Raw genomic sequence first — 24,016 nt, 5'->3', positions numbered from 1 at the left:
CTGCATTGAACTTTGGGCATTCAGTTTATTTTCCTGCCAATGACTGTTCCATAGGCCATTTTGGGCAAACAAACCTCCAGATAATTAAATCTATTAGACTTCTCCAAGGGATGACTGTCTAATTGCCATTTGTTTTTATCCGTTCTATCACCAAGCACCATTACTTTGGGCTCAGAATAGTTGACACATAACTGTTCCTTATTACTTACTTCCTTTCATTGAAAAAATTCCCCAAGGCTAGATCATTTGGAATAACCAAAACTACTTCATGTCTCTACAGATAGCACACACTTGGCAAAGTTCACCAGATACTCAGGTCCCAGGCCTGGTGGAGTCAAAGTGATGTTAGTGTACTGGAATGAGTTGCGCATAGCTGATAAAAAGGAAAGCAGTAGTCACACCTTATTTAGTAAGATATGTACACAGACATTTGCTTGTTGCTACAAACAAAAGCTTTCAGGAGGTGTTATCACAAAGTAGAATAGCCTTCCCCCCCCTTCCTATATCATATTACATTCAGCTAAGATAATAAATGTAAATCAATTCATCTTCAGAATGAAAACGTCTTGAAACCATCTGTAAAACTACAAAGGGTTCAGTCTATTGAGCAATGGTGCTTTGCAGAGTTTGCATGATATCAGACCTTAAATCAATAGGCCAAATATGACACTGAACCACCATGTTTCCCCAAAATAGCAATCAATATTTTAATATGTAAAGGTCCTACTCTCTGATGCTGCACACATTCTGTGTAGCAGTCACAAGTTCAATTATGTTCCCCAACTAATGGTGTGAAGGTAGAGAAGGAAACATTTAGGCAGTATCAGGTAAGCTCATCTAGACAATGGCCTGGTTCACACATCATGCTGAGCCAAATCATGGCTTAGCATGAGCATGTGGGCTCTGGGAGGGACGATTTCAGCTACTTTGCTCTTAATTAACTGTTCTGCTGCTAAGTTGAGCAAAACCATCGTTTAGCTTAGTGTGTCACTTGGGCTCGTGGTTTAGCAATCCCCATACAAACCACGAGATGTAGCCAAGGTTTGTCTCATGGTTTACAGCTCACAGTTTGTTCAAAGGAGCTAAACCATGTACCTGGGTTCAGGCAGCACACCAAGCCAAGCTTTGGCTAAGCACGGTACAATACTACACAGCAGAATGCCTGGGCAGGAGCCATGCAATTTCTTCTCCAGGGGCCAAATTCAGTCCTCCAGGTCTCTCCATCTGGCCCTCAGGAACCTCCCCAGGCTCCTCAAGTGCTTTTGCTTGGCTGGAATGCGCCCTTGAGCTATGAAAATGCCTCTTGCTTGCCAGGATGAAACATGGAAAGGCATGTTTATGTACAGAAACCTCTGTCTTTTTGTTTGAGTGGCCTTCTATACAAAGTAAGAATCACATCTATTGCTCCACCCACTTTGGTCTCTAACCCCATTCAACACCTGTATGCTGTTCCCCCAAAGGTTGGAAATGTGGCCAACCGTAGTTTGGTTTAGCATGATGCTGTCTCCTATTACTTAGAGGTAACCCACATAAGCCATTCGATCAGTGATGCTGTGAGCAGGATATCAGGAAAACAGTTGTAGAAAATGGAGTCTAGAAGGAAATTTATCATTTGACAAAGAACTAGTCATTAACCAAGTAGTCTTTTACTCTATGAATTGAGAAATATTTTTTTTTAACTTACCTGGAGATTTTTTGCTTGCTCTTGATTGCATCAAGTAGGCGTGGCGAGGCAGCAAAGGTGATGATGGCAAAGACATTGAAACTCCTTTGGCCAAGTTCATTCTGTAGACATCTTCCGGTGCAGGCTGGATACCACTGGGGAAATCTGAATGGTGGCCAGATGTGGCAATTATCTGTAGTGCACTTTCTGAGCATGAATCACCTTTAAAATAAATAATAAAAAAGAGGGAAGGGGATTAAAGTTACACAGCAAATGAACAGAAAGCTGTATGAAAATACGAGAACAAACTCCATTGTATCAAGCTTTGCTGTGACAGCAATGGAGCAAAGGCTGGTTTAAGTGGCATTACAGACATTTGTTACAGAAAGGAAGCACAAACAAAAAGAGGAATAATGGATAAAAAAAGCACAAATGTTATTTTCAGTTATAACGCTACTGTGAAAAGAGCTGCTTTGGGGCTATTCTATGTGCTACGTCACCTCCAGTCCTTGCCTGGTGATTTGATATGTGGCCATTTTTAATATATTTTTTAAATGGCTTTGAAAAGGGAAGCAAGCAAGTTGTCAATCTAAGTTCCCTACTGGGAATAGGGGTCTATGGCCCAAGAATAAATTAAATAAATAATGAACGACCCTTTTCTGCTGGACTCCTATTTTGTTCCACTTTAGTAGCCTCTGATGGAGAGAAGGGGAAATATTTAAAGACAGAGTAGGGAGAAACAAGTGTAACTTGCTATAAAATAAAAGTTGTAGGTATTTGCTGGACCTTTAAATAAATACCAATATTTGCTGCTTTAAAATAATCTTGTTCCCAAATAGAAAGCCCAACTTTAGGCATAAGAAGTTTTATCCAAATATAGCATCTCGTATCATATCTCCCAAAGTGGCCAAATCTGTGATCTCTCATAAGAACTCATGATGGTGGAACCCTGTACCTGTACCTATTGCTGCCTACTTCTGGCAGCTAAATGCCTCTATGTTCCCATTATCACCAGCTACATTCACACAAACAACTCTGTTTAACAAACAGTTTATATGCTTTACATCCTGTACAGTCTGTAACAGGGAAGTCAGACAAGGAGGGAGCAGAAGTATAAACAAACAATTCTCTTAGGAGGATTGCATGTTATCCTCAAATAGTTCACACATAAATGCTACCAGAGTCAGTCCCTCTGCAACCTTTCCCAGGTCTTTCTCTAGAAAGAACTACTATTAAGAACTCTAAAATTTCCTCATATATATGCTGAACATGATCCTGCTTGAAGAGGGGGATGTGGGGAACTGTAAATCCACATACAAAATATGCATCAACACTAAAATAACAGTTTTGAAATATATGCTTGCGTTTGAAGAACACAGCCCGAATCACATAACACTGTTCACCTTTACTTAATCAGTTTATTTCTACCACTTCCTTTGATCTAAAAGCAACATGCACTGACAAATGAACATGTAATAAGATTCTGCTGTTGTAGTATGTCAAAAAAGGGTGGTTTTGAAGACTATCACCTCATTTGAGCCAGTTCACACACAAAAATATTGTTCCGTTGTTTAACAATGGTTAGGGAAACAGAAGCAGCCTATGAAATCTCCCCCAAAAGCCTTCCCTTCTTCTTTTTTTGGTAGCAACAATATTAACAAGTTTAAACAAAGTTTACCAAACAAACAACTAGTTTTGTTGAAGAAAAAAAAAGGGAGTAAGATAAAAGAGGTGTATATGAGAGGTGTAACACCAAGTGTTTTTTAAATGGCTTAGACCAATTATCCAAACAGAGCTGCTGGATTCATAAAAAGGTATTTGGGTAAAAACCAATGTGCTTTTGACTATTTTTCAAGTATCTGATATCAATTTTGTATAAAGACTTTGAATACACAAAGTACCAAAGACAGAAGAAAATTGATTTTTCCATGTTTGAATTTAAGTATTAAAAACTTAAAATACTTCAGAAGTTAGTATTAAAATCCTTCCCCTCTGAAGGAAATTTCATCCATTTCAAACTTCAGATTAGGACATTCCTGTTTATCACAGCAAATCAAGACAACTGCTTTTTCATGCTTTTTCAATAAAGATCAGCCATACATTGTCCACTTTTATATAATATCTTAATAAGCTGTGATGTGAATGAGACTTTTGTCCATGGATGCAGCCTCTTCTCTTCCCTGCACACAGAAACAAAATCTGGAAAACTTTAACTAACCATAGTTTCCCATTTTGTTCAAACCAGGAAACTATGGTTACCAGGTTCAGAACATGCCAGGATCATAAACAATCTCATAATTATAGGTTCCTTGCATGAATAAAACGGGAAAGTAGTTCCTGGCTGACTGCGGCACAACAAATGAAAACAGGAGCAACACAAGAATGGAGCACATGGAAAATAAGCTTGTATGTATCTCAGCTTATTAAGCAATGATGTGATCGTTGAAATAGGGCCAATAACCCTGACAGCTGTAAGCAAGCATTTTATCTTCAAAATATAAACAGTATAGCTTGGTGAGATGTATTATTCCGAAAGAAGCAATAAGCCATTAAACCTACTGCAGATTAAACTTTCATTTCAAGTACAAGCTCAATAGACAGCCTTAAACAATCCTCCATTTCCCAACCTGAAAAAATCCTCCATAACTTCAGGACACTTGTGCTCCATGTAGGATTGTTGAACTTAACACGTAATGCATTTTGAGCATCACTGAAAAGCGCTATGCGAATATTAAGTTTATATGTGGGGTTTATATGTGATGACTATACTCATTAGAAAAAAACCCTAAATTTGAAAAATACTGGCTCACACAAATGAAAGCGGCCATCCTATACAGAGCAATCCTATACATACTTCCTTGGATGCAAACTCCCTGAGTTTTTGATGTTTCTGGAGGTTTATGTCCAGTCCTTCCACTACAACTGCAACTGCAATTAAAACAACTGCAAAAAATATCTCACAAAAAAATTACAGGTCCAGGATTGCAGCCTGAGAAATACATCAACAATATATTCTCTAATCTAATTTATTTACTTCCTTTGTTTGATATGAATGCCTTTGTCCGCACCCAGTTTTGTCTCTGCTTGTCTGCCAGGGGATTTCCTGCAACAAATATTCACATGCATCTGTATTTGAGATGTTAGAAGAGCCTCAAAACCAGACAAAGGCATCTAAAATATGCCTTTCTCAGTATCTAAAATCACGTCCCTTGTTGCAATCCCCCTCTCTAGCAGGGGTCCAAGTGAACAGGCTATTTTCTGTCCAAATGTCATTTCTGTCAGTGACACTTTTAAATAAAGTGATGAGAAAAAAGCAAGCTAGATTTGCAATTCTCAGGAAACAAACAGGCAGATTTAGCCGAAGTATTTGAGGGGAAGAGGGTGTTTGTATGTATATTTAATTCATTCAACATGTCTTGAATCTGGCTGTGCCTGAGTGCAGAAAGGCTCCTAATCCAGTGGCTGTGTCTACTAATGGTGAGGAGGGAAGAATTTTTTAAACTGATTTCCCCTTTCTCCTTGCAGGTTAGCATGCCACACTCCTCCAACAACCTGGAGAAGGTTGGGAGGGGGAATGTGGAAAGCCAGATCCAGCAAAAATCACCTGTCCTCCTCTTCTGTTTGTGGATACACTCAATTGAATTAAGTCCCTTGTATCTCACTCTTTAGTATTATTCCATTAGTATTCCTGTGGGAATCCCTTGCAGACAACCACAGTGCCTGGAGACAAGTCAGTCAGGACGTGTATCCATAGCACTGACCATAGGAGGAATGACTGCTGGGAGGAGCACAGAGAGAGGGAAATGCCCTGGTGGGTCTGCAGCAGTAGAACTAGACGCCCCAGCTGCAGCAAAACATGTCTCTCCTGTATCTGTCTCTACAGCCACCGCAATTGCTGCAACCTTCCAACAGTTTGACTTTGCCCCCAGAGGTGCACACCTCCACTGTCTCCCGAGACAGTCGGATGCTAACAAAGCATGCCGTTCAGTTCAATTCAAGAGACTGATCGGGTTGCTTAGCACCAGCAGTACTAGAGGATCACGATATTCTGAGACCACTCACTATTTAATGGGTAAAACTAGATATAAGTTAATTAATTTAAAAAACAAAACCTGTTCCTTGTAGGCAACGAGAAACATGCAGAATATTTTTATATTTGCTTTGACCTCCACTCCAAACACACACCCAGTTTCAGCCATGACACTGCTACTGCAATGATGGGGAAGGGCTGCACAAAGCTGGACCCGGGTTCAACCCTCAACCCTTTAGCGCTAGAGAACATCTGGAACATTAAAAAGCTTACGAAGAGAGCAGCTGAGCAAAGGTGAATGGAGGCCAGCAAGTATGACACAAAGGGGTGTTGCGTGTATTCCAAGCATTAAAAGCACCAGTGTTTGTACAGTATAACTTTCTAACTAAATCATCACTGACATGGGTTGTGATAACCCTAGCAACAATACCAACACTTTCACATTACAAGTAGCCATATTGGTACAGTCATACCTCTACTTACGTATTCCTCTGGAGATGGAATCTTCGGGTTATGGCCACGGCAACCCTGGAAGTGCATACTTCCGGGTTTCATTGCGCACACATGCACAGAAGCACTCTGCACACCACGCACGTGCACAGAAGTGCACCACTATTAACGTTATTTTCGGGGTGCGAAGGGACCCCCGGAACGAATTAAGTTCGTATCCAGAGGGTCCACTGTACACTGCTTACTTGCTTGAAAGGGAAAAAAATACCTTAATGCAAGTTGGGTCCCCCCCTTTGGCAGGAAATACATATGACTGGTCTTAAAATATGCAGGTATTTTAGCTAAAATTGCTGATTAAAGTTAGTCTCTCTCCAAGATCAGTTTTTTAATGGTTTAGCAACAGGGGTGGCTAGTCGCTTTTTTCTTTTCCTTCCTTTTGCTCAAGGGCTGCATTTGCCCTTGGCCAACCCTACCAGCAGTGGGTTGGGGCCACCCAAGACACTCATACGGGTGCAGGCAGAAAAGCCATCAGCCTTGACTCATGGTCCATGCAGATCAGGTGAGGAGGGAGGGTTATAATGCTCTTTCTGATGCACTAGTGACAACAGATGCTGAAATACTAGGTGTAATACAAATCATTTAGCAACAATATAGTTTTTCAAATTTGCAGGTTGCTCCATCTGCTTATTCTGTCTCAACTATCTTACTAAACACATCCCTCCAAAATACAATAATACTCTTGGAAGGCCTACCACCACAGGACTACCACCCCATTCTCCATTCATAAAATGATTAATCTGATGGCTGGGGAGTGAGCAATTTGCATCCCTAACGACAGTGCTGACCTCCACCCATCGCAGCATAGTGTATACAGTGGTACCTCGGGTTACAGACGCTTCAGGTTACAGACGCTTCAGGTTACAGACTCCGCTAACCCAGAAACAGTACCTTGGGTTAAGAACTTTGCTTCAGGATGAGAACAGAAATCGCGTGGTGGTGGCGCAGCGGCAGGCCCCATTAGCTAAAGTGGTACCCTAGGTTAAGAACAGTTTCAGGTTAAGCACGGACCTCCAGAACTAATTAAGTTATTAACCTGAGGTACCACTGTATTTTTGTTTTCATTTTGCTGCTGCTACAAAAACCAGAGGTGTCTTGGAAGGCCAGGAAAAAAATGGGGGGGGGGCCTATATCAGGCTCCCAAAATGGTAGTTAGCCACCCCTGATTTCAGCACATTTAATAATTTAGTTACACATTAAAAAGCTGCAAACTGAGGAGTATTTTCCTGTCGTTCAGTGTTATATGACCCTTCTGAACCAATAATGAAGTGTCAGCAGTAGTCATAACAACTACCCTGGATGACTGGTTTAAACAAACAAAGCAGCATTTTCTGCAGGTTTTGCAACTTCTTCTCTGTGGCTATACTTAAATTTTAATTCTACCCCACACGATATTTAGAGGATTGCTTCCTTTCAAACTGGAAAAAAGGACACGGCAACCAGCAGTTAACACCCAGTTGTAGTTTGGAAGCTATAGCTCAAAAGAACATTACTTTAACAATGTTATGTTTTCATGTTTATTGTTCAGAAGATAGAGGCAGTGTTTGAATTATTGACATGACAAAAGCTAGTAATAGTTTCCCCCTCTTTCCCCCTAAACAGGCAATTCTATTAATATTCAGAATACTGGGTTTGGTTTGGTTTTTGTCCTCCCAGCAAATCTCTCCAGAGTGTCCCATGAGAAGCTGCTGTTGAAGTTCTGTTTGGTTCCTGTCTCATCCACTGCCAACAGAAGTTTTCCCCTTTATTTTCTTGTTTTAATGCCTTTATTTTCAACAGTTTCTCCAATGAAGGATATTGTCAAATGAAATTAAAACATTTTTGCTTTGTGTGTCCATCTTTTGATTCTGAGTTTTGTTAGGGTTGACAGATTCCCAAAAGTGAAAATCTGGACAAGGTTCTTTAGCTTTTTTTCCAGTCAAAGTTGTTGAGCTTTTGGTATTTTTCTTTGATTTTTAAAGATTTTAAAAATAAAAATAGCCCAACTTGCCATACCTTGCCAGGTTTTCCCAGACATTTTGCCGATTCAGCAAAAATCCGCACAGACACCATTTTTCCTAGCGATTCCAAGACGTGTTCTGGAAAACCTGGACGTATCATAGTCCTTGTTTTGTGCTACTGTCTGTCTTACTGCAACTAGGAGGACGTCTTGGGGGTCGAAGTAAAAATTTTATATACAGTCATACCTCATGTTGCGTCTGCTCCAGGTTACCTGTTTTTGTGTTGCGTCCTGCAGCAACCCGGAAGTACCGGAATGGGGCGGGTTACTTCCGGGTTTTGCCACTCGCGCATGCGGAGAAGTGCTAAATCATGCCGTGTGTGCACGCTGACACGGCACTTCAGCTTGTGTCAGTTCCGTGTTACAGGCGGGTCTCCGGAACGGATCCCGTCCGTAACACAAGGTTCCACTGTAACAGTCTGGGGAAATCTTGCAAGTCTGCCCAACCCTGCTCTGGAGGAACAAGACTACATCATACCCATTGAACTGTTCATTACCAATATACAAGTAAATTTGTTTCATAAAGCTATTATCTATATACACATTTACCTATATACAAGCGTTTACAAATCTCCCAATGTCATTTTAACAGTTTAACAGCTATATTCTCTACTTAATGGTATGACTATTTTCCACCTAGTCATTCTGACACGCTGGCACCCTAGTTGCAAAAGTGAACAGTTCCAAAATACAGACTTGCTTTCATTTATGCTAGATTAAACATACTGCCTTCAGCAGTACTTGAGGGCTGATTTCAAAAAATTCCGCTGGAAAAACACTTATGCCCACGTGGAGATGGCAGTATTGAATCAGTAGCTCATGTGCTGTTAGCTTGTACTCTTTAGAAAGATTTGAGGAGTGCAGTTATTACCCCTCTACTATCCATACCAGGTTGCTCAACCATTGCTACTGTGTCTTTTCTTCTAGCAGATCAGGATAATCAGGTAACAGTAAAAACTGCAAATAAATAAATAAATAGCAGAGGCAATTAGAAAAAGATCTATTATTTGATTATTGATGTAAACCTCTAGAATGTATTTTGTATAGCTAAGCCTTTAGCTCTATCTTCAGTACATTTTATTTTATTGCTATGGCTAGTGATTGGTGCAAATAAAGATTCTCCTGATCTTCTACTTAATTTTTGTTTATGCCTGAAAGTATTTCAGATCAGTCACTTACTATCTGGCACAGAGTCCCATTAACCTAAAAGATAAGTGGTGTTAAATGTATTAACACAGAGATTGCTTTATAAGAAGCATGGATAATAACAACCTCCTAAAGGAGTCAAAGGCTTTGGTAGCTACAAAATAAACAGCAAGAGTTGATGTCTGAATTATCTACACATACTCTGAAGTATTATGAATTCAGTTAATGCAAAATGAGTAACCAAGATATACCAACCAAGACGCAAAAAAATTAAGCCCAATATAATTATTGCAACTAAGCTAGTGAGCCTTGACACAGGCTGTCCACTTGTATCACTTTTATCTCCTGTCAGTTCACATGCAAAAGGAGAGCAAATCCTCCACTTCTACTTTTAATTACCGTATTTTTCGCACCATAGGGCGCACCGGACCATAGGGCGCACCCAGTTCTTAGGGGGGGAAATCAAGAAAAAAAATATCCCCCCCCAGCCCCAAAGAGCAACGTACAGGCTGCACACAACCTCTCCCTGTTGGAGGGGTTGCGCGCAGCTATGGAAGAAGGCAAGGCAGCGAGCGGGATGGATCCCGCTCACTATTTTGGCTTCCCCTTTAGCCCCCTGCAGCCTCTCCCTCCCGGGAGAGGCTGAGTGGGGCTAAAGAATCCATAGCCCCCTGCAGCCTCTCCTTGCCCAAGGGGTTGCGTGCAGCTATGGAAGAAGGCAAGGCAGCGAGCAGGATGGATCCTGCTCGCTGTTTTAGCTTCCCCTTTAGCCCCGTGCAGCCTCTCCTTGCTGGGAGACGCTGCGCAGGGCTAAAGGCCATAGCCCCGTGCAGTCTCTCCCTGCCGGAGGGTTGCGCGCGGCTATGGCACAAGCCTCCATAGGACGCACACACATTTCCCCTCAATTTTTGGAGGGGAAAAACTGCATCCAATAGAGCGAAAAATACGGTAAGCCACAATGCTCCATTATATAAAACTTAGGCATCCATGGTGTGTTTTAAATTTAGCTGAGGGATGGCAAACCTGTGGCTCTCCAGATGTTGTTGTACTGCTGCCTTGGTCACATATGAAGGGCCTCAGGTTCCACATCCCTATTTTAGTTTGATAAAACAAACTATCTAGGAGTTAAAATAAGCCACAGTTACCAGAATTCATACGTAACAGGAAACTGTGGCTTAGTCAAAAGTGAAACTGTGACTCTTTCCTTTGCATGCATGAAGGGATAGAAAGGAGAACACACAAACCTGGGGCTCATCTAGACTATTGTTTAGTGACAATTGTCTAAACTATGCTTCAGAGTTTCATAACATAAGTCAGCAACCTGAAGTGCTGAGACCAAGAGTGAATGTCAAATTCTGATTTAATATGCTATTTCAATTTATTTTAAGTGATAGTGATCGGTTAATACTTACATGTATTAAGAAATGTATTAATAAATTAAGAAGTTTATTGATCATAAACAACCATTAGTAATAGAGATGACTAGAAACAGAAAATAACGGAGTATTTAAGAGAGAACTAGAAGCCCGATTTAGCTATTATTGATCCTCTGAATAAATACAGCTCTCCCACAACTGACCGTACACTGAAATACATATTTGTTGTATTTTATGTACACACTTATTCAGTCAATTATTTATCTGTAACAAAGTAATTATGAAGTGCCTAACATACTGTAAATCCATTTGAATATTCGCAAATATAAATTTTCATATAACTCCTTTATGCTACAATATTCTTTAAAAACCACTGACCTATAAATCTGATAAAACACCACCTCTCAATCCTGGAGCACCTTGATATTCCAGCAATATCAAATAAACTCCATGCAATCTTGCTTTCTGTTAACTTCTGATTTTCTATACTTTCACCATTTTATCTCTGGCATCCAGCATAACCAGTGAACCAGTGATGGCTCTAAAGAAGGGGCATGTCTTGAAAATGTAACTGAATTCCCAATGGCAAATCGGATGCAGCTAAAGGGCTTAATCAGATTAACATCTTTTAAAGAGAGACAGTATAATGATACTACAAATAATCATTCTGTAAGACATACAAGCTTGAAAACAGAACTCGAATCCCGTATCTAATCCATCAATTGAAAAAGGGATAAGCAACATGAGAAACTTTTAGAGCCTCTGTAGTATATGAAAATCAAACATGATGAAGACGACAGCTTACAATTCACCACTGTATACAAGACCTGAATGCTGCTCTCAAGTTAAGGACATTAAAAAAATGTTCGGGAACATGCAACTCGAAATGCAAAGTCTACATGATTCTACGATTCCAGTTCTTCTAACCTTCAAAGTGGGAATCCAATTTACAGTAATGCACACAATGTCCAACCTATATAGTATTCATGATAAGAATCTATACAAGAGCATTATGTGCTCAAGATAAAATAAGATGGAAGGAGCCTAAGAGCTATATGAAACTGGGACACAGCAGCCACGAAGTTAAAGCAGACAAATGTAGTTGTGAAGCTTGTGGATTTAAATTTTACTTCAGTTATCTACCTCTGCCCCACATAACTATGAAGTGGAGGGGAAGGGAAGATACAAAACTATTGTGCTAGAGAAGTTAACGTTATTAGCTACTTTGCCTTCATCTGCATGTCACTTTAAATAACAGTTAAACTTAACTATGGTTTAAAAGGTGGATGAAGTGCCAAACCAAATCATGGCTTAAATTCTAGCAGCAACGAAAGCAAAACACCCATAATTTAAGCAGTGTGTATGAGCACAATACAGTGTCACCTGTAAAGCACTGGCTACAAATTAGTTTCTGGGCCCAATTCAAAGTGCTGATTTTGATCTTTGAAGCCTTAAACCATTAAGGACCACAATACCGCTTTCCATATGAACCTGCCCAGACACTGTGATCATCATCTGAAGCACTGCTGTGTGTGCTTCTGTCATGAGAAATCTGAAGGGTGGCAACACGAGAATGGGCCTTCCCCATTTGTGGAATGCTCTCCGTGGGGAGTTTAAGCTGGTGCCTTCATGTTACCCCTTTAGGAACCAGGCAGAAATGCTCCTCTTCAACCAGGCCTTTGGCTAATTAACATCCTATACCCTTTTGAATGTGTTTTTTTTTCTTTTGGGAGGGGTGTTATTCTTTTGTTTTGCTTTTGTCCTTGTTTTATTATGTATTTTTGTCTTCTACTTTGATGCTGAGAACCACCCTGAGACCTACAGATGAAGGGCAGTGTCTAAAAAAAAGTCTAAGAAACACACACAATTATTAAGGCATCAGTTATTAGACATGTGTAAGGGTGCACATCATCTATCTTGACCTGTAGTACAACACATCTCCAAATGCTATAATTAAGAGAAAGCCATATATTGTAAAGCAATATATGTCCATGCATGCATAGCTAAAGGCAGGACTAAGCAACATTTATTTATACCACTGAATAACAGAAGGAAAAACTATGTCCTTCCTTTTTATGAGATCCTTTAAACACAAACCATATAATGAAAGAAAGACAAAACATTCAGTTCAGTACTCCCAGCAAGACGTTAGGAAATACATCCTTCCTGTGAGATTCTTTTTTTAAAAAACATGATAATATTTAAGAATATTTATCTTCTATCTATCTATCTATATCTGACATATGTACAGTGGTACCTTGGTTTATGAACTTAATCCATTCCGGAAGTCTGTTCTTAAAACAAAGTGTTCTTAAACCAAGGTGTGCTTTCCCATAGCAGTGGGGGACTCAGTTTACAAATGGAACACACTCAACATGTTCTGCTTCCAAGGTAAACTTCACAAACCAAAACACCGACTTCCGGGTTTCCAGCATTCTTAATCCAAGTTGTTCATAAACTAAGCTGTTCTTAAACCAAGGTACCACTGTACAAGAATGCAGAAACAGTGGCCAAATGATTTAACGCACCTCAATGTTCATGATGTGCACACTGTCAGTGTGCACTTTAAAAAAAAAAAAAAAAAAGCTATATGGCAAAGTCCAGGTAGGATGTGCACAGGAAAGGAGAGGAGGGAAGTTCTGTTGCAAAAGTAGAAATCCTTGGGCTGGAAACTGCCCATCACCATAAAAAACAAAGATGAAAATCTATAACAATTTAAAACACATGTAAGTAATTAAATCATGCATCTCGGTAGGCTTGTTGAAACAGAAGACTTTTCAGCAGACATCTAAAACTACACAGTGAGAATGCCTGCTAATGCCAATAGACAGGGTATTCCAGTGCACAGGTGTGGCCACACTAGTGTAACAACTCGTCACAATGCTGAATGGACAGAATTTTTAATGATATATATTTTATTATATATATTTTTACACAAAAATTGACATTATTCAATTTACTTTCAAAATAAAAATGTCTTACATTTTGACTTCCCATCCTTACGTCCGTGATGTTCCTCTTGTATATTCCTATATCTGCTGCCGAAACAGCCATTTTATTTCTTTTGCATTATAACTTATATTACAATCATCTATTTATTCTCTTTCCCTTAATGCTGAATGGACATTATGAGTAGATCAAAGTCAGTGAACAGATCAAAGTCATTGAACAGGCACATATATTAAGTGATTCCTATCCTCAGGAATAATTTGGGAGGAGGGGTACTGGCAGGGATTTTAAACGTGGGCTCAGCCTACCTAGTTATTATTACATACTAAGTCACACCAGTATATATTTTTTCTCTGACTGACAACAGCTCTCCAGTAACTAATTTTTCGCTCTACAGGACGCACTCCCCCCCCCAAAATGAAGGGGAAATGTGTGTGCGTCCTATGGAGCAAATGAAGGCTTTTGCTGAAGCCTGGAGAGTGACAGGGGTCGGTGTGCACCGACCCCTCTCACTCTCCAGGCTTCAGGAAGCTATCTGCAAGCCTTCGGAGCGCGGCGGGAGTGCCTGCCGTGCTCCGAAGGCTTGCGGATAGCAGCCTGCTTCCCGAAGCCCGGGGAGCACTTCGCAGCGCACCCCAGGCTTGGGGCAGATATCCGCAAGCCTTGGGAGCCCGGAGGGAACTCCCGCTGGGCTCCCAAGGCTTGCGGATAGCAGCCTGCATCCCGAAGCCCAGAGAGCGCAGAGCTGGGCTCTCCAGGCTTCGGGCAACTATCCGCAAGCCTTCTGAGAGCGGTGGGAGTTCCTGCCGGGCTCCCAAGGCTGGGGATAGCAGCCTGTTCTGGGGGCTGGGGTCGGGGAAAGCTTGGGCTTCCCCCGCCCCAGCCCCGTGCCTAGGGGGGGAAATATTTTTTTTCCCTTTACTCCCCCCCCAAAAAAAACCCTAGGTGCGCCCTATGGGCCGGTGTGCCCTATAGAGCGAAAAATACAGTAACTCAGAGATGATTCCCATCATCTGCTACCAGATCATCTTAAGTGGAAATGTCAGGAATTGAACCTGCCAGCTTCCACACACAAAACATATGATCTGTTGCCCAGTCACTCCCTAAAGCAAAAACAGAGGAAGTTGTAAGGTTGAATCAAATGCACAGACAAATTCAAGGAAAAAACTAGGGGCAGGGATGGTAAACCAGAATACCAGCAAGCAAAATATGTATGAGTTAATGGAAGAACATAAATGAAAGGGGTTTTTTTGGACCCAACAGAAAGAAGTAGATGGAAGATTATTTGATGTTGTTGTTTAGTCGTTTCCGACTCTTCGCGACCCCATGGAAGATTATAGGAGTTGATTAAAAAGTCACAAAAATCAAAGGTAGCACCCAAGCTATTATAATATGGTATTGTTTTCAAAACAAAACAAAACAAGAATAATGTAGATATCTGGGAAATAAAAGTAGAAACTCAGCCTTATTTTGTCAAAGTAAGGAAACATGTAATGTCATTAAAAGAACTGCAGCAGTAAAGTTAGAAATATTTGAAAGAACCATAGGTAAAAGTAAGGGATACATCTGCTTGCTAAGTCCTGATGTTATCTACATAATGTGATACTGAAAACCAAATGAAACAATAATTTTAGCGAAAGTGGAGAAAGGGTGAAATGCACAAAGATGATGACCAAGAACATAATCTAATGGTGACACCAACTGATAAAGAGAAAGAAGATAAAAATCCACTAACAGGAACTTCAAAGAAAGCATTAAGAATTAAACCAAGGAAGGACAGCACTTAAAAAACAAACAAAAGGATGATCAAATAAAAGAATAAAGTGATCAACATAGAGAAAGCAGTGGAAAACTAAGGATAACAACAGAACAGTAGCCCTATCATTTAGAGAAAAGATTATAATTAGAAATCTTAAGCGGTGAATTTTCAGTGGAACATAAGGAACAAAAATCGGATCTGTGCATATCTAAGACTAAAGATGTCAGAAACTGAAAACATGCAATTGTTAAAACAAAATCATGACAAACTTAGAAGAAAAATGGGGTCGCTAGAAAAGAATGATCAAGGAATGGTGTCTTAAGAATGAACGTAAATAGTTCACTCCAACAATATGATGATTTTTTGTAATTACAGTAGCTATATGCTGGTTCAAAGACAAATGGCATTGGCCTCTAGTTAGAAAAACAAGACTTACACACTGCAGCTGATACACTAACGTGTCGCGACACACAGTTCGGAAAGCTATGTTCTAAGTGAAAGTGCAACAGGGCTTCCTATATCCCCTGAAAAGGCACTTTTGAGTCAAATGTGATGGAGCACAGTGGATAGCAGAGGAATGGAGAAATTGGGAGAATTTTGGCTTGTCCTGTCTTGCGCAAGCAGAAGTCTTCTCACTGATGCAAAACGTCTCTGGATCCAATGCCATAATTTTGCAACAGTATCAATTATTACGCCTTCCAGTATCAATTATTATTACAAAATAAAAAAAATCCTTCCAGTAGCACCTTAGAGACCAACTAAGTTTGTTATTGGTATGAGCTTTCGTGTGCATGCACACTTCTTCAGATACCAGGCGAAAGCTCATACCAATAACAAACTTACAGTGGTGCCTCGCAAGACGAAAAGAATCCGTTCCACGATTCTCTTCGTCTAGCGGTTTTTTCGTCTTGCGAAGCAAGCCCATTGACGGCTTAGCGGATTAGCGCTATTAGCGGCTTAGCGGATAAGCAGATAAGCGGCTTAGCGGCTTAGAAAAAGGGGGGGGAGGAAAAAAAGTCGGAAAAACTCGCAAGACATTTTCGTCTTGCGAAGCAAGCCCATAGGAAATTCGTTTTGCGAAGCACCTCCAAAACGGAAAACCCTTTCGTCTAGCGGGTTTTTCGTCTTGCGAGGCATTCGTCTTGCGGGGCACCACTGTAGTTGGTCTCTAAGGTGCTACTGGAAGGATTTTTTTTTTTTTTTTTTTTTTACTACAGCAGACCAACACGGCTACCTACCTGTAATTATTAGACCGTTCTGAAGTAAATAGTGCCTATGGTTCAATTAAATATAAAACACTAGTGTTGATACTTAAAGATCTCATTGGAGTTAAAAATATTCCCTAGAAACTGTAATTCCACACAAAATACCTACTGCTCAGCAGAAATGCCACTGTACTGAACTCTTTTATAATAACCAAGAACCACAAAAAAATGGGCACAGCAGCACGGAATAAATCAGAAACAGACCCATATATTCAGTATGAAACAAAGCATCTTCTGTTGAGGAATGTATTTAGAAGAATGACCAAAAGTCAAACTGTAACTTGAAAAGATTCCAGCCCAAGTTCAACATTTAAAACTAACAGATCTGAACTTTTCATGCCAGAAAGTTCTTTTTACTTAAAATTCAAAGTTTATCTGAGAAGGTCTATAAAGCAAAACAAAATCACCAACTGGATTAGCCTATTAAGCCTTAAGATGTCAAAATCTATTTTGTGATTTTGAAAACCAAGGCTTATCAAAAAGCATTGGAAGCATATCATGGAGACTTTTAAACAAGACAGGAAAATTGGCTTCCAAGTGGAGAAATCATAATTAGAAACAGAATTGTTAGAACCCAATACTAAGAATTTATCAAGAATGTATAATCTGTTGCTGAAGTGGAATACAATAGATGAGACAGTTAAATCAGCTATGATTAAGTGGGCACAAGACATTGGTCATGATATTATGTTTGCTGACTGGGAACAGTTATGGACCACCGGTATAAAATTTACGGCATGTAATGCCTTAAGAGAAAATATTATGAAAATGATTTATAGGTGGTACATGACCCCAGTCAAGCTTGCGAAGATTTATCATCTGCCCAATAACAAATGCTGGAAATGCAATGAGACTGAAGGTACCTTCTTTCACCTTTGGTGGACTTGCCCAAAGATTAAGGCCTTTTGGGAAATGATTTATAATGAAATTAAAAAGGTACTTAAATGTACTTTTCATAAGAAACCAGAGGCATTTCTTTTGGGCATGGTTGGCCAATTGGTGTCAAGGAAGGATAGGACTTTTTTTATGTACGCCACCACAGCAGCAAGGATTCTCTTAGCAAAGTATTGGAAGACACAAGAACTACCTACACTGGAAGAATGGCAGACGAAAGTGATTGACTTTATGGGATTGGCGGAAATGACTGGCAGAATCCGCGACCAAGAGAAAGAGACTGTGGAGGAAGATTGGAAGAAATTTAAGGTTTATCTTAAGAACTGTTGTAAAATTGATGAATGCTAAAATGTCAAGGGAAGGAAAAACACAGAATTATAGCTGTAACTATTTGAGGAATTAGGAAATGAAATTGAAAAAGAAAATAAGTTATTATTTAATTGGAGCGAATGAGACTGAAGGTACCTTCTTTCACCTTTGGTGGACTTGCCCAAAGATTAAGGCCTTTTGGGAAATGATTTATAATGAAATTAAAAAGGTACTTAAATGTACTTTTCATAAGAAACCAGAGGCATTTCTTTTGGGCATGGTTGGCCAATTGGTGTCAAGGAAGGATAGGACTTTTTTTATGTACGCCACCACAGCAGCAAGGATTCTCTTAGCAAAGTATTGGAAGACACAAGAACTACCTACACTGGAAGAATGGCAGACGAAAGTGATTGACTTTATGGGATTGGCGGAAATGACTGGCAGAATCCGCGACCAAGAGAAAGAGACTGTGGAGGAAGATTGGAAGAAATTTAAGGTTTATCTTAAGAACTGTTGTAAAATTGATGAATGCTAAAATGTCAAGGGAAGGAAAAACACAGAATTATAGCTGTAACTAATTGAGGAATTAGGAAATGAAATTGAAAAAGAAAATAAGTTATTATTTAATTGGAGCGAAGGGTTGCTGAAAAATTTTAAAATAAGGATGCAGAGGGGGGGAGGTAAGGGGAAGTCCGAGAAAGAAGGCTCATGAAAAAGAGGATATGAAATTATACTTGTTTGTTTGTTTTTTTGTTTGTCTATGCGTGTATGTTACTTTGTGTTAAATTTGTGTTGGAAAATTAATAAAAATTATTATAAAAAAAAGGAAGCATATCATGGAAACACAACTATTGCCTTAGTTGGCAACCATGTCCAAATACCTGTATTTAATCAGACAGCTTCAAAGACATGCAAAGGTCACATCTATGTTTCAAATTAGAAGTCTCAGACTAAGATACAATGTCTGGGTTTGAACACAACACTAAACCATGGCATACCTATACAGTGGTACCTCTGGTTAAGAACTTAATTTGTTCTGGAGGTCTGTTCTTAACCTGAAACTGTTAAGGTACCAATTTAGCTAATGGGGCTTCCCGCTGCTGCCACACAATTTCTGTTCTCATCCTGAAGTAAAGTTCTTAACCCGAGGTACTACTTCCGGGTTAGCGGAGTCTGTAACCTGAAGTGCTTGTGACCCGAAGCATTTGTAACCCGAGATACCACTGTACATCAAATCTGTCTTAGTTATGGTTATGGTTGTTTGGGGCCAACACACCAAGATCTGAAACTATGGTCTGAAGCTGATGTGTGAATCTTGGTTTGCATTGACTGGTTGTTTGGCAGTTGCAAACTGGTTTAATCCTAGCTTGTCGTGATGCTCTCCCCCAGATGCCTGCCTGGCAACAGATATATGAGGGAAGAGCCTGTAGAAAAATAACAGCTAATGCAAGAGATGATTGCTGACACTTTCATAGACTTCCCTGTTCCCCCACCCTAACTCTGTCTGGCAAAGGTAAATTTCCCTTTCTACCTCCTCAGTGATAAGCTGTCACTCTCCAGCCTAGCTCCATAGCAGCCCTTGCATGGATTATATTTTTTTCTTTAGAGATGATGATAATGATGATGATTACTATTAGTATATCATTTAAATTTATAGACTGTCTTTCTTCCAAAGATAGCTTACAACATAAAATTGTTGGCAGCTTACAACATAAAAATATAAAATGAGAAAACAAAATACAGTGGTACTTTGGTTATCTTAATCCGTTCCATGAGTCTGTTTGACTCCTGAAACCGTTTGAAAACCAAGGCACGGTTTCTGGTTGGCTGCAGGAGCTTCCTGCACTCAATCAGAAGCCACAAAAGCGGCGTTGGACGTTTGGCTTCCAAAATAGGTTTGCAAACCGTAACACTCACTTCTGGGTTTGTTGCGTTTGGGAGCCGATTTGTTTAGGAGCCAAGCTGTTTGACTACCAAGGTACCAGTGTACATAACATATCCCATGGATCAGAAGGGCAAAAGCTCGCTTGAGGTGTATATGTTAAAGGCACACATCTGTTCTTAGTCAGCTATACTACCAACAGTTCAACAGACGCCATTGCACCATTTGATCTAAAACCCTCTCCCAACCACAACCACTGTACTCAGGGGTCAGCAAACTTTTTCAGCAGGGGGCCGGTCCACTGTCCCTCAGACCTTGTGGGGAGCCGGACTATATTTTGGAGGGGGGGAAATGAACGAATTCCTATGCCCCACAAATAACCCAGAGATGCATTTTAAATAAAAGCACGCTGATTCCCGGGCTGGATTTAGAAGGCGACTGGGCCGGATCTGGCCCCCGGGCCTTAGTTTGCCTACCCATGACTACTCATTTCCCACTAAAATTTATTAATTAAATTCTATTTCGGCAGCAATTCATCCACTCTCTTTTCTATTCTAAGGATGCAATTGTCACTAATACCTATGCTTTTACTTCCTCATTGGTACTCATTATTGAAAAAAAAACAGCTACAGCAAGGAGGAGTTTTGTTTAGGAGGTTTGGGTGGATTGGGTTCCTGTTTTGCTCAGGGACTTGCTAAGAACAAGCGATGATCTCCAAGAAAAACAGCATTCATTTTCTCTCCCCAAACCCTTATTTTTTTGCAGATAGCCAGAGGCAATGGAACTGGCAATGTAGTGAGATACCAGTCTTCAGCTGCCCCTTTGGTAAATGCAGGGAAAAGTGGAGTTTGCCATTTATTTTAGGGTATCTACTCCAACAATAGTTGGGTCCATAGACATGAGTGCATACTACACCTGAAATCAATGAAGCACCACAATCGTCATGCTTATAACATGGCAATAAGCACGACATGATTACCAATTAAAAAGACATTTTAAAAATAGTTTTTGGAACTCCCTGATAAATGATAAAATTCTGTTAAGTCTGGTGGTCTGGTAATTATTTAGCAAATCCCATAAATATTAGCCAAGTAACAATTAAGAATTGATAATTTAAATTACAGTGGTACCTCAGGTTACAGACGCTTCAGGTTACAGACTCCGCTAACCCAGAAATAGTACCTCAGGTTAAGAACTTTGCTTCAGGATGAGAACAGAAATCGCGTGGCGGCAGCGGGAGGCCCCATTAGCTAAAGTGGTACCTTAGGTTTCGGGTTAAGAACGGACCTCCAGAACGAATTAAGTTCTTAACCCGAGGTACCATTGTGTTTGAAAAACCGGATCTTATGTAAACCACTTTATTAATGAGACCAGTATCATGATCTTAGGCAATTTTATTCAAGTATGAGATTACCGTGTTTAAGAAAGGGGGAATCTCTTACTTATGGAAGATATTTCAGGGTTCTCAGAATAGCTAGCCTTAGCAACTGTAACTCGCTTTGCTAAAAACTAAGATGGAAATTAGAGACAAAATGATTTATGTTCCGAAATGAACTTCAGACTTGTCGGTTAGATGAGCTACTCCCTCTCAGAGAGAAATGCAAGGCGTAGGTTACACACCTGCTCTGACAACACATTTAGCCACAGTGGGCGGAAGTAATATTTGACCTACGCCCATATAAGGGTCAGGAGGCCACGATGAGATTAGAAATTGACATCACCGTTCAGTTCATTTTCATTTTTTTGTTTTAAATCATGTGAGGATCCCAGAGACAGCTGTGAGTGGCTGCCAAGCAAATTATGAGCAGCTACTGTGGTTTAAAGGGGAATGATCATGGCAAGCATTGGACAATAAATTCTATGGACTTCTTTAAAACGCAGCTGAATGCTAGACCTTGATATATGTGGTCCAGTTATTTTTTGCCTTGTTTCTGGGGTAATTAATACATTCTTGGTTAATACTGTCATTTAATAAGTCAGGGGTAGTCAACATGGAAGTGCTCCAGTGGTGCCCTCATGATTGGTCATGCTGAGTGGGGCTAATGGGAGCCAGCAGTCCTGGAGTCTTAAAGGCAGCATGCCCACTATCCCTGTGCTAAGTGATAAGGACAGTAACTTTAACTAAGACATCCTGTGCATCTAAGTATTAAATTAATGTATTTTCATATTACATCTAATTTTCTTAGTCTATTTGAATTTGAATGGTATCATTCTATAAGCATCTGTCTGTAAAACACGATTTGGCTTTTAGAACCATAGGAGAATTATGTATTACATTTTTATCCCATTTTTCCTCCAAGCAGCTCAGCAACTCCTAACCACGCACCACATTTACCTTCACAATAGTTCTGTGAGGTAGGTTAGATATAGAAATTGACCCATGCTCTCACTCCCTGTGAGTTTCATGAGTGAGTGGGATTCTCTCCCGCCCTAATCTGACACACTAACCCAGGGGTCAGCAAACTTTTTCAGCAGGGGGCCGGTCCACTGTCCCTCAGACCTTGTGGGGGGCCGGACTATATTTTGAAAATAAAAATGAACAAATTCCTATGCGCTACAAATAATCCAGAAATGCATTTTAAATAAAAGCACACATTCTACTCATGTAAAAACACGCTGATTCCCAGACCATCCGCGGGCCGGATTTAGAAGGCAATTGGGTCGGATCCGCCCCCTGGGCCTTAGTTTGCCTACCCATGCACTAACCGCTACAACACATTTGCTCACATTTGTTTATTGGCATCCCTTGAAACTTAGGAAAGTTGTCAAAAATTTAAAGCATTAACACTCCCAAAGCTTGAAATCTGATGTTAAGAGATATTCTGCCTGGAAAGGTCTTGCACAAATATTTCGTCTATGCTGAACATTTCACATGTGCTGCTTTCTGTAACCTGCAGAAGAGCTCTCCCTATGACTCATAATCATGGGACTTCCTATCTTAATTGTTATTTGACATTTTAGACATAATCAGGTTGCTTTGCAATCTGCACTGGTGCCAAAATTCTGTGGCAAAGTAACTCAAATGCTGTTATTAAGCAAACCTGAATTCTGTGTACTGTCTATAAAGTGTGTACATTAAGGAAACATGAATCTATTGTGCATAATTTTTCTGCTTCTGCAAGGAGCCACAAACAGCACTGAAACCAATTCCCATAAATGCAAATACTTCTTTGCCTGCAATGTTGGTGAACATGGAGCTGGCTTTGGGCGCTATGATGAAGTATGGTTCTTTGTGATGGAAAAAAGCTGGAGTAAACCTCAGGTTTACACACCTCCTTCCCCTCTCAAATAATGGGTCATGAGGTTGGCTTGTTTCAAACAAACAATGGTTAAGATTACCAGAGTATGTCAGACATGGATGAAACACACAGCTGTAGTTAATCAAAAATGGAAAGCAAATGTGCCCAGTCTCCCCCTCATAGTCACTGCAGAGGAAGGGAGAAGAGGGGGAGCACATAATGCAAAGACTTGATCCTGCAGCACTGAATGACACAATAACTGCAATGTAATTTCTTTCCTTTGAAACTTGGTGCCATTGTATGACTGTGTACCACTACAGAGTTTTTGTATCACGTTTGGGTTTGTTGAAAATGATATCAAATCTATTTCCCAAAAAATAAATAACTGCTGGGTGCAGTTCATCCTCGTTGGTCATGGGGGGGTGTGAACTAGCCTACTGGGCATGTACATTCAAGCCTACTTTCACAGATGTAAAATCGAGACAATTTTTACATTTATTATAGAAGTGGCGATTCTTATGAAGCTGAATCCTGTCACCATAGTGCTATATCATATGCAAGGTACGTATAGCCTGAGATATAAGAGAGCATTTGTTCTCCTACCACTCCCTTCTACTTTCTGTAAGTCACTTAAACAGAGTTCATTACTGGCACAGTAACACTTATAAAGTGGAGATCAGAAACAATCTCCCACCATCAAATGGATCATCCATTAAAGTAGAAACCAAGACATAAACTGAGGAAATGGGAGGAGCAGAAGGTAAGTAGTGCTATAATGGAGCAGACAGTAGGCAGATCCACACCGTATGTTTAAAGCACACGCAACACACATTTTAAACACATGGCTTCCCACAAAGAATCCTGGGAACTCTGGCTTGTTATGGGTGCTGGGAACTGTAGCTATGTGCAGGGAAACTACAGTTTCCATGAGTTGAGTCTTTGGGGGTAGGTACATGCTTTGAATGTGCATTGGATGTCTTTAATGTATGGTGTGGATC

The 24,016-nt window shown here is 40.2% G+C and overlaps 1 protein-coding gene across 3 annotated transcripts in view; it reads right to left on the bottom strand.

Annotated features, from left to right (window-relative positions):
- Nucleotides 1-24,016, bottom strand: part of TANC1 (tetratricopeptide repeat, ankyrin repeat and coiled-coil containing 1) — a 138,566-nt gene that overhangs the window by 65,038 nt on the left and 49,512 nt on the right. For all 3 annotated transcript variants that reach the window (XM_081870454.1, XM_081870453.1, XM_081870455.1), the window contains one exon: nucleotides 1,685-1,885. In XM_081870454.1, the coding sequence (XP_081726580.1) occupies nucleotides 1,685-1,885 (201 nt within the window). The remainder of the gene's footprint in view (nucleotides 1-1,684; nucleotides 1,886-24,016) is intronic.

This window comes from Podarcis erhardii (assembly GCF_964252035.2).
Source record: "Podarcis erhardii genome assembly, chromosome: 1".
In the NCBI taxonomy this organism is placed as follows: domain Eukaryota; kingdom Metazoa; phylum Chordata; class Lepidosauria; order Squamata; family Lacertidae; genus Podarcis; species Podarcis erhardii.
Note: the sequence above shows the minus strand (reverse complement) of the source record. Positions and strands in the feature narration are given on the sequence as shown.